Source organism: Kogia breviceps, chromosome 2 (genome assembly GCF_026419965.1).
Source record: "Kogia breviceps isolate mKogBre1 chromosome 2, mKogBre1 haplotype 1, whole genome shotgun sequence".
NCBI lineage: Eukaryota > Metazoa > Chordata > Mammalia > Artiodactyla > Physeteridae > Kogia > Kogia breviceps.
Window position 1 is genome coordinate 87,755,384 of NC_081311.1, and position 15,441 is coordinate 87,770,824.

At 39.3% G+C, this 15,441-nt stretch overlaps 1 protein-coding gene across 9 annotated transcripts in view; it reads left to right on the plus strand.

Annotated features, from left to right (window-relative positions):
* Positions 1–15,441, plus strand: part of HERC2 (HECT and RLD domain containing E3 ubiquitin protein ligase 2) — a 227,472-nt gene that overhangs the window by 190,038 nt on the left and 21,993 nt on the right. For all 9 annotated transcript variants that reach the window (XM_067025765.1, XM_067025770.1, XM_067025766.1 and 6 more), the window contains 8 exons: positions 1,283–1,414; positions 1,856–2,014; positions 2,099–2,214; positions 2,811–2,936; positions 3,392–3,547; positions 3,951–4,066; positions 4,168–4,366; positions 10,003–10,217. In XM_067025765.1, the coding sequence (XP_066881866.1) occupies positions 1,283–1,414; positions 1,856–2,014; positions 2,099–2,214; positions 2,811–2,936; positions 3,392–3,547; positions 3,951–4,066; positions 4,168–4,366; positions 10,003–10,217 (1,219 nt within the window). The remainder of the gene's footprint in view (positions 1–1,282; positions 1,415–1,855; positions 2,015–2,098; positions 2,215–2,810; positions 2,937–3,391; positions 3,548–3,950; positions 4,067–4,167; positions 4,367–10,002; positions 10,218–15,441) is intronic.

The following is a 15,441-nucleotide window of genomic DNA, read 5'->3' on the forward strand; positions in this document are numbered from 1 at the left end:
GTGGTAGTGCCGGGCCCATGCCAGGTAAGTGTTGACATACTACAAGGCTTTAATGGCTTTTGGTTTTTAACTGATTGCAGTGAGGACTTGGGCTCCACACGGAGGAAGTGTTCTGTGCGTGTGGTGGACAGCACTGGAGTGGGCGGGAGATGTCTCCTTTGGGCCTCTCTCTGCTCTGCTGATGTGCTTCAGGAGATTGAGCAACCTCACACTCAACGTGAGGCTGAGCAAGAGCAAATCACCCTATTTAGGGTCTTGTTAAGTGCTCTTCCCTGGGAGTTTTAGAACCATCAGCGCAGGGGTGTGTGTGTGTGCATGTGCGTGTGTGTGTGTGTATCTGTGCGTGTGCGTACGTGTGTTTGCGTGTGTGCATGTGCACACGTGTGTGTGTTCGTGCGCGTGTATGTGTGCGTGTGTGTTCGTGTGTGCATGTGTAGATCTCTTCAGACTTCTTTATCCTTCACGTGGAGCAAGGGTCAGCAGAGGTTTCCTGACATAACTACTCCCCTCTGCCTTTGTAGCGAAGGCAGCCACAGACCGAATATAAACAATGGGCCTGACTGTGACCCAGTAGAATTTTACTCACAAGACGTTACTTTGGATGAAGTCACGTCACAGATGAACATGGATTTTTTTCTGGCAGTTTGACAAATGTCGATGTAATTTTCAGTAGTGTTGTGAGTTCTTTCCCCCGGTTTCTGTGCTTCCAACAAGATTCCCTCCATGCTACTCCCACACCGCTGACCGATGGTGTTTCGAAGTAGAAGCCTGGTTGGGGTAGCACGCCACACGCCTGTCTCTCCAGCTCCTCTCCATGGCACCCCAGGCCCCGGGCTCTGGCCAGGCTGCTCTACTCTCCCTTGGGGGTGGCTCTTCCTTGCTGAGCTGCTCCTGTGCCTTAGAACGTTTGCACCCTCTTTGGGGAACACGGGGGCTTTTCTGTTTTGTTGCCTGGGTAACAACCATTATATCAGACCTTCCCCAAGAAACCTCCCTGCAGCCCCGACCCTGGGTGTGAGCACGGGCTGTCTCTGCGGGCCTCTCACACAGCATCGTGGTTGTGTGTGAGTGTCTCTGTTGGAGCAGTGCCTGCCTGCCCTCCACTTCCCAACTGCTTGCTACGGTGTGAGTCCAAGGGCATGGTGTGAACGCACATGGGGAGTGGGCTGGAGGAGCCAGCTATTCTTCAGACTTGGCGTGAATGACTTTGCTTTGCATCTAAAGAAGTTGATGTTGATCTGATGATGGGTGAACCAAACCCCAGTGTGCTTTTGTCCTCCAGGCCGGGAGTGGTCTGACTGGTCCAGCGAGCTGCGCATCCCGGGGGATGAGTTGAAGTGGAAGTTCATCAGTGACGGGTCTGTGAATGGGTGGGGCTGGCGCTTCACAGTCTACCCCATCATGCCAGCTGCAGGTGAGGAGGAGACTTATGGCCACCAAGGCTTGATGACCCACGCGAGGGAAACACACATGTCGTTTTCATTTAGTACCTTGTGGTCTGCCTTCTCCTGTGGTGCTGGGGCCCAGCACCGCCCAAGGCCCCACCATGGCAAAGATCAGAACTGTAGTGAGCTGCTTCAGCTGTCTGCCTGTTGGGTGTTAGCCCTCCATCCTCACCCAAAGTTTCCCAGCTGTTGCTGGTTGCAGTTTTTAAGCCATTTGATTTTTCAGGTAAAATGCTAGTGTACAGAACGTAGTTATGTGCAAGACAGTGGCGGCACCCCAGGTGCCCATCTAACCGTGGCATCCAGGGGGGATGAGGCCCACTTATTGTTGGTTGAATCTGTCCAAGTCCCTTTGTGGGGTAGCTCTCGCCCGGTCCAGCAAGGGGACATTTATAGTGCTCTTTTTTCAGGCCCTAAAGACCTCCTTTCTGATCGCTGCGTCCTCTCCTGTCCGTCCATGGACTTAGTAACCTGTCTGTTGGACTTCCGGCTCAACCTTGCCTCAAATAGAAGCATCATCCCCCGCCTTGCAGCCTCTCTGGCAGCGTGTGCACAGCTGAGTGCCTTAGGTAAATGGCACCCCCGTTGTCGGGTCTGTCTTACTCCGTGAGAAAAATGGTCATCCTCTGACATTTTCTGTCTTCTCATTTCAGCTGCCAGTCACAGAATGTGGGCCCTTCAAAGATTAAGGAAGCTTCTTACAACTGAATTTGGGCAATCAATTAACATAAACAGGCTACTTGGAGATGATGGGGAAACGAGAGCTTTGGTATGAAACATCACATTACAGTTTCTAGTCGTGTGACCCTTTGGGACTCAAGTGTTGCTTTAATAATGTAAACTTCTAAATCACGAGAAGAGTTGGGAAATTTCACATAGGAATAGACAGCTTTTTTTGCATCCAGAGTCCCTAATATTGCTACTATATTGAGTTCAGGCTGGGCTTTGATTTTAAGAACAGCCCTATGTCGATGGCTGTGAGAATAGGGTTGTCTGTTGTACTTTATGAGTCTGACTCACCACCACCACTTAGTTTTTCTGGATGAAATAGTTACTATGAAAAGAATTCTTGATCTTAACCATGTTGGAGATGGAGGTTTGTAGGCTAGAAAGTTCCTTTCTGGTTCCCTGGGAGTTGCTATGCTGAAATTAAGACCAAACATTCTGAGGTGAATTTTCATATTCTTTTTAATTTTCATGTTCATCATGTCCTTTTAGATTTTTTTCCTATTTGAAAGTATCAATCACATGTTTTAGGAGAGAACAGTATCAGTGTAATAAAACATTTGACTGACAGGAACAAAACACTTGACTCCCCTGCATTTGGTTTCCTGGGATAGGTTATAATTTGGTTGTTTTCTGAAGAGCTTTTCAGGCAGTGCTCTTGCTGCTCTGGTGAAAGGCCTTCCAGAAGCTTTGCAAAGGCAGTTTGAATATGAAGATCCTATCGTGAGAGGTGGCAAACAACTGCTCCACAGCCCATTCTTCAAGGTAATACTTGACTTGTTCTAAAGTGATGAGAGAGCCACAGAGAGCCATCAAGTGCAGTGCATCAAGTAACAGGCATCCCCGAGGACAGGTGTAGCTATTGCTGAAGTTGAATATGAAAAATTTTCAGGAGTAACTGTGTGACCTAAGCCCTTGTACTTTTAAGTATCAGTGTGCTTTCAGATTCCTTGATTTAGATGATATAAGTGTTGTAGCAGTAGTCTGACCTGAGGTCCTGTTGTCAGGTGCATCGTTAGTAACTGGGTAGGAATAATCCACATCACTGGTGATGCTAAGACCCTTGCCGGGCACATGACAGTCAGCCTGGCATGAGGAATTCTGAAGGAGGACCCACAGGGAGCCCGCGTGGGGGCCGTCTTTGGCAGGCAGTGTTGGTGAAGTGGAATGTTTGCCGTGTCTCTGAGTGTCCCTGTGTTGTTAATTTGTGGTGGCTGCAGGTACTAGTAGCTCTTGCCTGTGATCTGGAATTAGACACTCTCCCTTGCTGTGCTGAGACGCACAAGTGGGCTTGGTTCCGAAGGTACTGCATGGCCTCCCGTGTTGCTGTGGCCCTGGACAAGAGAACACCACTGCCCCGTCTGTTTCTCGATGAGGTATTGCAATATATTTTGGAACCACTTTTGGGATGCACAGTGTTTTCTTTATAGTGTAAAAAGATGCCAATATTATGAGACACAGTAACATTTCTCTTGCCAAGGAATATCATAAAGAAAAAAAGCACATAGGTGAAAATGAATAAACTGATACTGTAAATTTCAGTTAAAGTTTATTTTTAGTAAAGATATAATGATACTGTCTAGGCATTTTAAAATATCTTCAACGTGGTATAATCATGTTGGTTTTGCTTATTAACTGTAAAGTCACAATGTTGGTGTTGGCATTCCCTCATATTCTTGGGTGGGGAGACGTCCTCTCCTGTCTTCTTACCTTAGTATTATTTGTTTTATTCTTGAGAGATGAGTGTTTGATGTATAATCTCATAATAATGTTGTCCAGGTGGCTAAGAAAATTCGTGAATTAATGGCAGACGGCGAAAACATGGATGTTCTCCACGAGAGCCACGGCATTTTTAGAAGAGAGCAAGATGAACAACTTGTGCAGTGGATGAACAGGTTTACTATATCAGAAACAAGAAATAATGTTGTCTGTGAGAGAATGGTGCTTCACGTGCAGTTCTTTCCCATGTCAATCGTTCTCTTAATGTTTGTTACAGGCGACCAGATGACTGGACTCTTTCTGCTGGCGGCAGTGGAACAATTTATGGTTGGGGTCATAATCATAGGGGTCAGCTTGGGGGCATCGAAGGTGCAAAAGTTAAAGTCCCCACTCCCTGTGAAGCCCTTGCAGCTCTCAGACCTGTGCAGTTAATCGGAGGAGAGCAGACGCTCTTTGCAGTGACAGCTGATGGGAAGGTAAGAAGGCGCATTTCCTGTGTCATACTGACACTGAAACTGAGACAGCTGTGGCTGGAGGGCATTTGTTTGGTTCACAGCATGTATAACGATTCTGTGCTAAAACAGTATCTCAAGATTATGTACACAGTGCTTATGGTGTGCTGGAAGCAGTTATTGTTCTAAAGTATCTCTGTATAATCTTTAATGTGTTCTGTGGTTTTAGAATTTTTTATTTTGAGATGCAGCATACATAAAAAAGCATGTTATAATTGTTTGCATGTCAGTTCGTTAAACGTATGTATTTCTTTTTTGTTTGCTATCATAATGCTCTTTTAAAAAATTAATTGCTACTGATACATGGAAATCATTAGTATTTATATATTGACGTTATGTTTAGTGACCTTATTATACTCTTTTCTTTCTTAGTATCTCAAACTGTTGTGTATCTTCTTTATAAAGCCATGTTCTGTAAATAAATTTTGTTCCTTCCTTTCCAGTTCACTTGTCTTTTACTTTTACTTTTCTCCTCTGCATGGGAGAAATGGAGCTCATCAGGCTGGTGGGCGCTGCAGTACAGTATTGAACGGGGGTGGTAGTGGGCCTATTCTTGGCTTGATCCAGGCTGCAAAGGAAACACTGTGATGGAATGCTTTATACACTTACTGTGAGGTTTTGGTAGATTCCCTGTATCAGATTAAGGAAGTTCCCTTCTTTTTACCATTTAGGAATAGGTACTGACTTTTGTCAAACATTCTTCCTATGTTTAAAAAATAATCAAAGAGATGTTTTTCTCCTTTAGTGGATTAATATGGTGAATTGGATTAATTGTTTTCCTTATATCAGATAGTCTTGCATTCTTTGGAAAAACCTTACTTGGTCAGGTTCTGTTTTATACTTTTTTGGTTTGTGTTTGGGCTTTTTGGGAGATCCAGGATCATGAGTGCAATCATCATAATATTCTTGTCTTACCCACTCCATGTCTGGTTATGGTACTATTGGATTGGCCAAAAAGTTCCTTCGGTTTTTAGGTTAAAAATAAGAGACACATTTTTCATTTTCACCAAGAACTTTATTGAACAACATATTCACTGTTTTGTTCCACTGCCTTCTGCCATTTTTCAGGCAACTTCATAATTCTATCTTCCCAAAACTTTTTACCTTTTTGAGCAAAGAACTGTTCCAGGTGTCTTTTACAGTATTCAGGGAATTGACGTTTTTTCCATTAAGAGAATTTTGTAAAAAGCAAAATAAATGGAATTCTGAAGGTGCAATGTCTGCTGAATACGGCGTAAGAATCAGAACTTCCCAGCCAAGCTATAACAGTTTTTGCCTGGTCATCAAAGAAACATGTGGTCTTACGTTATCCTGATGAAAGATTATGCGTTTTCTGTTGACTAATTCTGGATGCTTTTTGTTGAGTCTTGCTGTCAGTTGGTCTAATTGGGAGTGGTACTTGCTGGAATTAATCGTTTGGTTTTCCAGAAGGAGCTCATAATAGAGAACTCTCTTCCAATCCCACCATATACACAACATCACCTTCTTCGGATGAAGACCGGTCTTTGGTGTGGTTGGTGGTGCTTCATTTCGCTTGCCCCACGATCTCTTCCATTCCACATTATTGTACAGTATCCACTTTTCATCGCCCAACACAATTTGTTTTAAAAACAGAACATTTTTGTTACGTTTCAGTAGAGAATGTCATGCAGAAATACAGTCAAAAAGGTTTTTTTTTTTTGCTTAACTAATGTGGAACCCAAACATCAAAGTGATTAACATAGCCAAGCTGCTGCAAATGATTTTCAGTGCTTGTTTTGGATATTTTGAGTATGTCAGCTATCTCCGGTGTGGTACAATGTTGATTGTTCTCAATGAATGTCTTGATTTGATCGCTGTCAACTTCAAGTGGTCTACCCGACCGTGGAGCATCGTCCAGCAAGAAATCTCCAGCATGAAACTTTGCAAACCACTTTTGACATGTTCAGTCAGTCACAGCACCTTTTCCATACACAAATTAGCAACATGCACAAATGTTGTGCACAAATTTTGTTTTGCATTTTCCATGCACAAATCTTTTTTTGCATTTCAGTTGCATTTTTACCTTCTTGAAATAATAAAGCATAATGTGCCAAAAATGTTGCTTTTTCCCGCCTCTATCTTCAGTATTAGAATGGCTACACAAAAATTCACCAATTTTGATGGTTTTTTTTTTATAATGCACACTGATAATGACAGCTGTACCAATACAGTCTAACAAAATTGTTTCAAATGAAGTTAAAGGCAACTAAACATTACTAGAGCCATCTCACAGAAAAAAACGAAAGAACCTTTTGGCCAACCCAATATGTTAGTTATCTGTTTAACTTACAACAGTTGGCGTAAAACAATACACATTTATTATTTCACAGTTTCTCTGGGTGGCTTAGCTTGCTTGGGTCTCCAGCCCAGAATCTCTCATCAGGCTGCAGTAGCTGCAAGGCTGGCCTGAGGAAAATTCAGTTCCCCTTGACCTGTTGGCTAAGGTTGCCCTCAGCTCTTTGCTATCTCACTACGTGGCAGCTAGCTTCATCAGAGGGAGCAAGGGAGAGAGCAGGAGAGCGTGAGATCAAGACAGAAGTCACAGTCTTGTGTGAGCTAATCCAGAAGTGACACTCCATCCCTGTTGCTGTATTCTGTCCATTAGAAGAGAGTCACTAGGTCTAGCCCACATCCAAGAAGGGATTACATAGGGGCGGGAATCCCTGCAAACAGGGACTCTTGGGAACCACTTCAGAGGCCGCCCACCAAAAGTATCAAGGTCGTGCTAGCCTCATAGCAAGGGTTGAAGTGTAGCTCTCTTTTTCTGTTTTCTGGAGAATTCTGTCTTTCAGTTGTTTCCTGGTGATTTTAACATGTATATTTAAAATCTAAAGTTAATTAGTATTTCTATACTCCTCTCAAATTAAAAAGGTTGATCCTTTGTTATCCTGTGTTTTGGCACTAACCTGTTCCCCGAATGATAGGCATTATTATTATTGTTGTTTTATATAGACCATGTGTTTTGTGGATTTACCCAAATGTTATATACATCTTTGCTCATTTGCTCACCAATTATTTCATGTCTCAGATCTTATATCTGCAATCATTTTTCTTCCACTTTAAGCGTATATTTTCAGTTTCCTTTTGTGAGGGTGTATTGTTGGTTAATCTCCTGATTGTTTTTGTTGTTTATTTAAAAATACCTTAGTTTTGTCCTTTTTCTAGGTAAAGAATAGTATTTTTGGCTATGGGAATCATGTAGTCTGGTCTCTGTTGCAATTATGAAAGCAGCTGGTGGAGAATATGTAAATGAATGGGTGTGGCAAAATCAGGTTGTGGGCCTGATTTGCCAAGCCCTGTTCTAGAGTATAACATTTTCAGTTGACCATTATTTTCAGTCAGCCTATTAAAGGTTTTATTCTTCTGGTTTTTAGCATTCGTTGTTGCTGATGGGATGTCAGCAGTCAGATTAATTTTTACCCAAATGAAGGTAAAAAATCTTTTCTTTGTAGCTGCTTTCAAGCTCTTTCTTTAGTGATCTACAGTTTCACTAGAATATATTTAGATGTCAATTTCTTTGTACTTTTCCTGCCCCTTTTTTGTGTTGTTTTGTTTCTGACAGGTGGTGAGGGATGAGGGGTGGGCTTCCTGGCTCTGAGAAGTGGTCTTTTAACAACTCTGGTAAATTCTCAGGCATTATTTTTTCAAATATTGCCTCTCCCATATTCTCTGTATGATCTGTACCTAAAACTCTGAGTTCTGATTGATGTTCAGGTGAGGAGGTCTATCCCAAATTCTCTCTTCTTTTCTATTTCCTCTTCTCTTTGTGTTTCTGTGCCATATGCTGGATAATTTCCTTAGATCCATTTTCTAGTTGTCTGATTTCTTCACCTGTTTATAATCTTCTGTTTAATACTTCTGGGTTTTTTTGTTTCAACTATGCTTTTCTAATTTCTGGAAGTGCTGCTTTGGGTTACCTTCCGGTCTCTTATCCCTTGGGGATACTTTCAAGCTTTTATTTCTTTGAACATAATATTGGACTTTTTTTCTTTTGACTCTGTCATGGTACCTTCCTTCCTTTTAGATAATGGGAATTTTTAAAACTATGAGCTGACCATTTACCTTGGAAAATTTGATTTAGAAATTCTTTGAGGCCTAAGTTGTTTGTTTGTTTTTTGTATGTTTCGTTTTGTTTTGTTTTTGATTTCTTTCAGCTAAGGTATTTTATTACAGGGTCCATGCATTTAATGGACACATTTTAAAAGATGATATCCTAAACTATCAGAATCTATTAACATCTTAGAAAGCTAAATATCTCACAGAAATGGGACTCTGAACAATAAAGTTATGATAGGATGAGGCGATTTTGAAGCATGGAAAACTGTCTGGAAATAGCTCCATGAAAGGTGTCTGAGAGGAGGAATTCTAGACAGAAGACTGAGGAGGGGTCAGGCAGTATCTAAATGAAGAGAAAGTAAAAGAAGAAGGCAGCACATTTTCACTTTTTCATAGTGTTGTCTCCTGCCTGTGGTGGTTAAGAAGTTTGTGGTGTCAGAGGCCTAGTTTGAAGTCACTAATCAAACAAGAATTTGTGACCCTGGGTACTATCAACTTTAAGCCATTGTAAATTAAATTCTCTACCTACAGAATTTAGACCATAGGTAGCATTAATTCAGACTGAAAACCAACTCAAGGACCAGCTTTTGTAGTTATGAATTCTCTGGAGAGATTTTCCACCCTCTCATTCATTCCTAAGTTTTGAGAAAAGCAACTCTCTTTGTTTTCTTCTTAGTTCTCATTCACAGTCTGAGTGAGGGGAAGTGCTTCAGAGCCTCTCCTTTCTACAGAGTCTTCCCTTTAGGCTTGGTGCCTCACTGCCCACACCCGGTATACTCGAGAGCCTTAAAACCTTCCCAGGGGAAGCCGACTTTGGGTTCATTTATCCATCTGAATTCTTGGTTTCACTTCCTGTTTTAGTCCTTGAAGTTTCCTTACTGTTGTGTCAGTGCAGCAGAGCATTTGAAACAATATGAAACAGCATTTAAATTGTTACAGGAGGGGTGTTTGACATGCATCTGGAGATGACAATCTTGATTTTTTTTTTTATGGTAAAGATGTTTTATGTCCCAAATCAATTACCCACTTAGAATGAAAGAAAAGTAGTACATTCTGCTGTGTGATTTGTATGCTACCTTGCTGAAGTACTAAGTATATGTATAATTTTCATATGGGTGTTTCTGTAGGTGTTATTTATCTGGGATTTGCATATAGTAGCTAATTAAATCTTTTTTGTTTTTCTTGGTATTAATTTTAGTTGCTATTCTAGACAAAAATACAAATGCTTCCAGGGAAAAGACGATGTTTTCAAAATACATTTTCTGAATTTGGGGTTTCTATTCATTATAACGTTTTCTTTAATTTTTAGAGATCTGATAAAGCAAAAATAAAGTCTTAAACATTCCTGTGATTTTTAATTTTTAATTCTATTTTTCTGTGGTAAAAATATCTAGAGCATTGATTTGGTTTATTAATTACTAAAATATAGGTTATTAATTACTAAAATGAACTAATTGGTTTATTGTTTACTGAAATATATTTAGATAAAAATCTGATGTTTATATTACTTTTTCTTGTCTTAGCTGTATGCCACTGGGTATGGTGCAGGCGGCAGACTAGGAATTGGAGGGACAGAGTCGGTATCTACCCCAACATTACTTGAATCCATTCAACATGTGTTTATTAAGAAAGTAGCTGTGAACTCAGGAGGAAAACACTGTCTTGCCCTCTCTTCAGAAGGAGAAGTTTACTCTTGGGGTGAGGCAGAAGATGGGAAGTTGGGGCATGGCAACAGAAGGTATTACGTGAAAACATCATTTTTAATGTTATGTTTTCCTCTTCTTGTTTGTTTGTGTTAATGCTTGTATGGTGTATTGGCAGTTTGTTTTTTAAGACAACATTTGTAATTACTCAAAGTTAATGTTAATGACTCATTTAGCAGAAATAAGTTCATGTGACATTATTTAGGCTTGCCTACATGACCCCTCTTGGGGCAAAATCAGTTCTGAATTTTGATTTCTGATTGCTAAGTATGGTGAGCTTCATCTTGTCCTTTTCCCCCAAGTCCCCTTCCCCTCGTCCCGAGTCATCCACTGAATCACAGTTGGCATTCTGTTAATATCCAGATGCTAAAACTGTAAATACAGAGGAAATGGCAGTAGGGGAAAGGGACACACAAATGACATAGTTTTTTAAGCAAAGCAACCAAACTCACTAAATTTTTAAAAAGTAATGGGAACTATCTGCCAAATTGGAATGACAGAGCCCTTTGCGTCTGAAATAACTAAAGCGCCAGACAAAATATATGAAACAGCAGCCCTAAAGACATTGGATAACAGGAAGTAAAGTACGGTCAGTGATCTCCAGAGGTGAATACTGACAACCATGTGTGAGGAGAATAATCTGAGAGGCCAAGGAACAGACCACCTAAAAAGATTAGGAGGAACATTCCCAGAGCTCACAGAGGGCAGAGGATAGTGCCTACTCCCCAAACCTCATAATTCACAGGGCACTGAGTAGAGGACTAAGAGTGATGGTGCACAACAGAGGGGAAGGAAAGTAACCATAGACTAAGTGTTGTTCTGATCCCACCAACAAAGCTAAAAAACAAGACCTGAAAGGATTAAACTGTTTACAAGTAACTTAACCATGTTATAGAGATCAAAGCTCAAGAATGTTTTTATGGATACAAACATATCAAGCACCCAGCAAGATAATATTCACAATGTTGTTCATCCAGTCAGAAATTATCGGGCACATGTCTCTTCAGTAGTGTTGGGAAAATTGGATATTCAAATGCAAAAGAATGAAATTGGACCACTCTCTTAACACCACTCACAAAAATTAACTCAAAATGGATTAAAGACTTGACTATAAGACCTGAAATGATAAAACTCCTAGAAGACATAGGGAAAAAGCTCTTTGACATTGGTCTTGGCAATGGTTTTTTGGCTATGACACCAAAAGCACAAGCAACAAAGGCAAAAATAAACAAGTGGGACCCCATCAAACTAAAAAGCTTCTTCACAGCAAAAGAAACAACACAGTGAAAAGGCAAACTATGGAATGAGAGAAAATATTTGTAAATCATATAACTGATCAGGGGTTAAGATCCAGAATACATAAGAAACTCATACAACTTAATAGCAAACAAAAACCAAATAACCCAATTAACAAATGGGCAAAGGACCTGAATAAGCATTTTTCCAAGAGCCATACAAATGGCCAACAGGCACATGAAAAATTGCTCAAGATCACTAAATCATCAGGGAAATGCAAATCAAAACCACAATAAGATATCACCTCACAAGTGTTAGAATGGCTATCATCAAGAAGACAAGAGGTAGCAAGTACTTGCGAGGGTGTGGAGAAAAGGGAGCCCTTGTACATTGTTGGTGGGAATGTAAATTGGTGCAGCCACTGTGCGAAACAGTGTGGAAGTTCCTCATAAAATTTAAAATTGAATTAGCATATGATCTAAGAATCTTACTTCTGGGTATATAGCCGAAGGAAATGAAACCACTATTTCAAAAAAATATCTGCACCCCCATGTTCATTGCAGCATTATTTACAGTAACCAAGATAAAGAAACAACCCCTAAGTGTTCATTGACAAATGGAGAAAGAAAAGTGAGGTGTGTGTTCGTGTTGTGTGTGTGTGTATGAATATTATTCAACCATGAAAAAGGAAATCCTGCCATTATGGATGAACTTCGAGGACTTTATGCTAAGTGAAATGTGTCAGAGAAAGACAAAAAAACTGTATGATCTCACTTATTTGTGGAATCTTAAAAAAGCTGAACTCATAGAAATAGAGAACAGATTGGTGGTTGCCAGGGGTTGGGGGTGGAGGAAATGGGGAGATGTTGCTAAAAGAATACAAACTTCCAGTTATGAGATCAATAAGTTCTGGGGATTTAATGCACAGCATGTTGACTATAGTTAACAATACTGTATTGTACATATGCAAGTTACTAAGAGTGTACATCTTAAATGTTCTTACCACACACATACAAAAGTAAAGATGTGAGGTGAAGGATTTGTTAATTAACCTTATTGTAGTAACCATTTTACAATATATACATCTATTAAGTCATGTTGTGCACCTAAACTTACACAATATTATATGTCAATTTTATCTCCGTAAAGCTATAAAAAAGTCATCAGGCACACAGAAGAGAAGGAAAATACAGCCCATATAAGGAGAAAAGTCAGTTGATTGAAACTAACCCAGAAGTGACACAAGTGATAGAATTACTAGACAATAACACTGAAACAGTTCTATCTTCAGTAAGCTAGAGGAAAAACTTGAACATGTTAGGTAGAGACTGAAAGATATTTAAATGCCCAAATCAAAGTCCTAAAGAAATACAATGTCCAAGAAAAATACAATGTTTAAGATGAAAAATACAGTGCATGGGAGTAATAGCAGATTAAACATTGCAGAAGAAAAAGTCAGTGAACTTGAATATATAATAGTAGAAACTATCCAAATGAAACAAAAAAAATGAATATATAAAAAGACCATAGTATCAGTGAGATGTGGATAACCTCAAATGGCCCAATACATGCATAATTGGAGTCACCAAAAGTGATGAAGATGGGGATTTTGAAGAAGTAATGGCTGAAAAAATTTCAAATTTGATGAAAATTATATACCCACACATTCAAGAAGCTCAGAGAGCCCTAAGCAAGAGATACATGAAGGAAACTACACCAAAGCACATCATAATCAAATTGCTCAAGGCCATTGATAAGGAACAAAATATTTTAAAGCAGCCAGGGGGAAAAACACCAGTTATGTACAGAATAAAAGGTAAAGGGTGATGGTGAATTTCTGATAAGAAATAATGTAGGGCTTCCCTGGTGGCGCAGTGGTTGAGAATCCGCCTGCCGATGCAGGGGACACGGGTTCGTGCCCCGGTCCGGGAAGATCCCACATGCCGCGGAGCGGCTGGGCCCGTGAGCCATGGCCGCTGAGCCTGCGCGTCCGGGAGCCTGTGCTCCGCAACGGGAGAGGCCACAACAGTGAGAGGCCCGCGTATCGCAAAAAAAAAAAAAAGAAATAATGTAAGCTAGAATACAGTGGGAGATACTGAAAGTAAAAATAACTGTCAGCCTAGATTTTTTTTACTCAATGAAATTATTTTTTCAGGAATGAATTTGAAGTAGACTTATGCAGGCATACAGAAGCTGAAATAATTCACCACCTCCAGATCTGTACAACTAAAAATTTTAAGGAAGTACTTCAAACCAGAGGAAGATTATACCAGATGGAATCAGGGATCTATACAAATGAATGAGGAAATTACTACATGGATTAATATCTCGATGCTTTCCCTTATTATATACATCTCTTTAAGAGATAATTGAATGTTTTCAGGATATGGTAAAAATGAATTGAGATGCTTAAAACATACATAGGAGTAAAATATATGACAGCAGTAGCACAGAGGCTGGGGTTAGAGGCAGGAAATGGACATACACTGTTGTGAAGTTCTTATACTATACATGATGTAGTACATGAACCCAGACTAAACTCTAATCGTTAGAGATGCATTCTACATCCACCAAAGCAACCTGAAAATAACGCAACAAAAAGTTTTATCTGATAAGCCAACAAAGGAGTTAAAGTAAATCAAAAAACATACTCGAAAGAAACCAGAAAAAAGAAAAAATGGAGTAAACAGATGAGACAGATAGAAGACAAATAGTAAGGTACAGATCTAAACCAAAATATGTTAATAATCACATCAAGTGTTAAATGATCTAAACACCACAGTTAAGAGTCATTGTCAGAATGCGTATAAAAGCAAGATCAAACAATATGCTACATAGAACAAACTTTATATTTAACATGTCTATATTTAAACACATAAATCGATTAAAAATAAAAGGGTGGGAAAATATGCTAACACAGATTAAAAGAAAGCTGGAATGCCTACATTAATTTACAAATGAGATGTAACATCAGAGAATATCAACAGAGATAAAAAGGGTCATTTTATGATGATGATGTGGTCACTTCATCAAGAGGACATAATAATCCTAAATGTTTATACAACTAATAATAGATCTTCCAAATATATGAAATTAAACAAAATGACAGAGCTGCAAGGAGAAACAAATTTACAGTTGTAGATTTTAATATCCCTCTCTCAACAACTGATAGGTGGATAGAAGATTTGTCAGAAGACTTGAACAACTTTATCGACCAATTTGTTCTAATTACCACTATACAACACTACTTAACAAAAGCACATTCTTTTCAAGTACACGTGAAACAGCTGCCAATATAGACCGTAATTTGGGCCAGAAAACAAATCTCATAAATCAAAAAGATTCAAGTTATAGAAAAGATTTTCTCTGACCACAATGGAATTAATTAGAAATCAATTACTATAAAGTATGGAAAATCCTCCATATATTTGGAAAGTAAATAAAACATAAAAATAACTGATGGGTCAAAGAAGGAATCAGTGCTAAATTAGAAAGAATTTTGATCTGAGTGGAAATGAAAACAACATATAAAAATGTGTGGGATCCAGCAGAAGCAATACTTAGAAGGAGATTTATAGCATGAAATGCCTTTTTATAAAAGAAAAATGAATGATCTCTAAACAATGACTTCAGCTTCTACTTTAAGGAACTAGAATATGAAAGACAAAGTGAGCAGAATGAAGGAACTAAGAAAGATCAGAGCAAGAATCCATGAAATAGAAAACAGAGAGAAATTAAAACAAGTTGGTTCTTTAAGAAAGTTAGCATCATCAGTAAAACCTCCATCTAGACTAATCTATCTATCTATACACACACAAATTATAGGAATATCAGGAATGAGGGAGTTTTCATCACTGCAGACTAGTTATTGAAAGATGAAGTATATTAAATAACTTTATGCCAACAGATTGAACTTTTTAGATGAAATGGACAAATTCCTCAAAGGACACACATTCTTTAATGCTCACTCAAGAAAAATTAGATGACTTGAATGGCCCTGTGTCTATTTAAGACATTGAATTT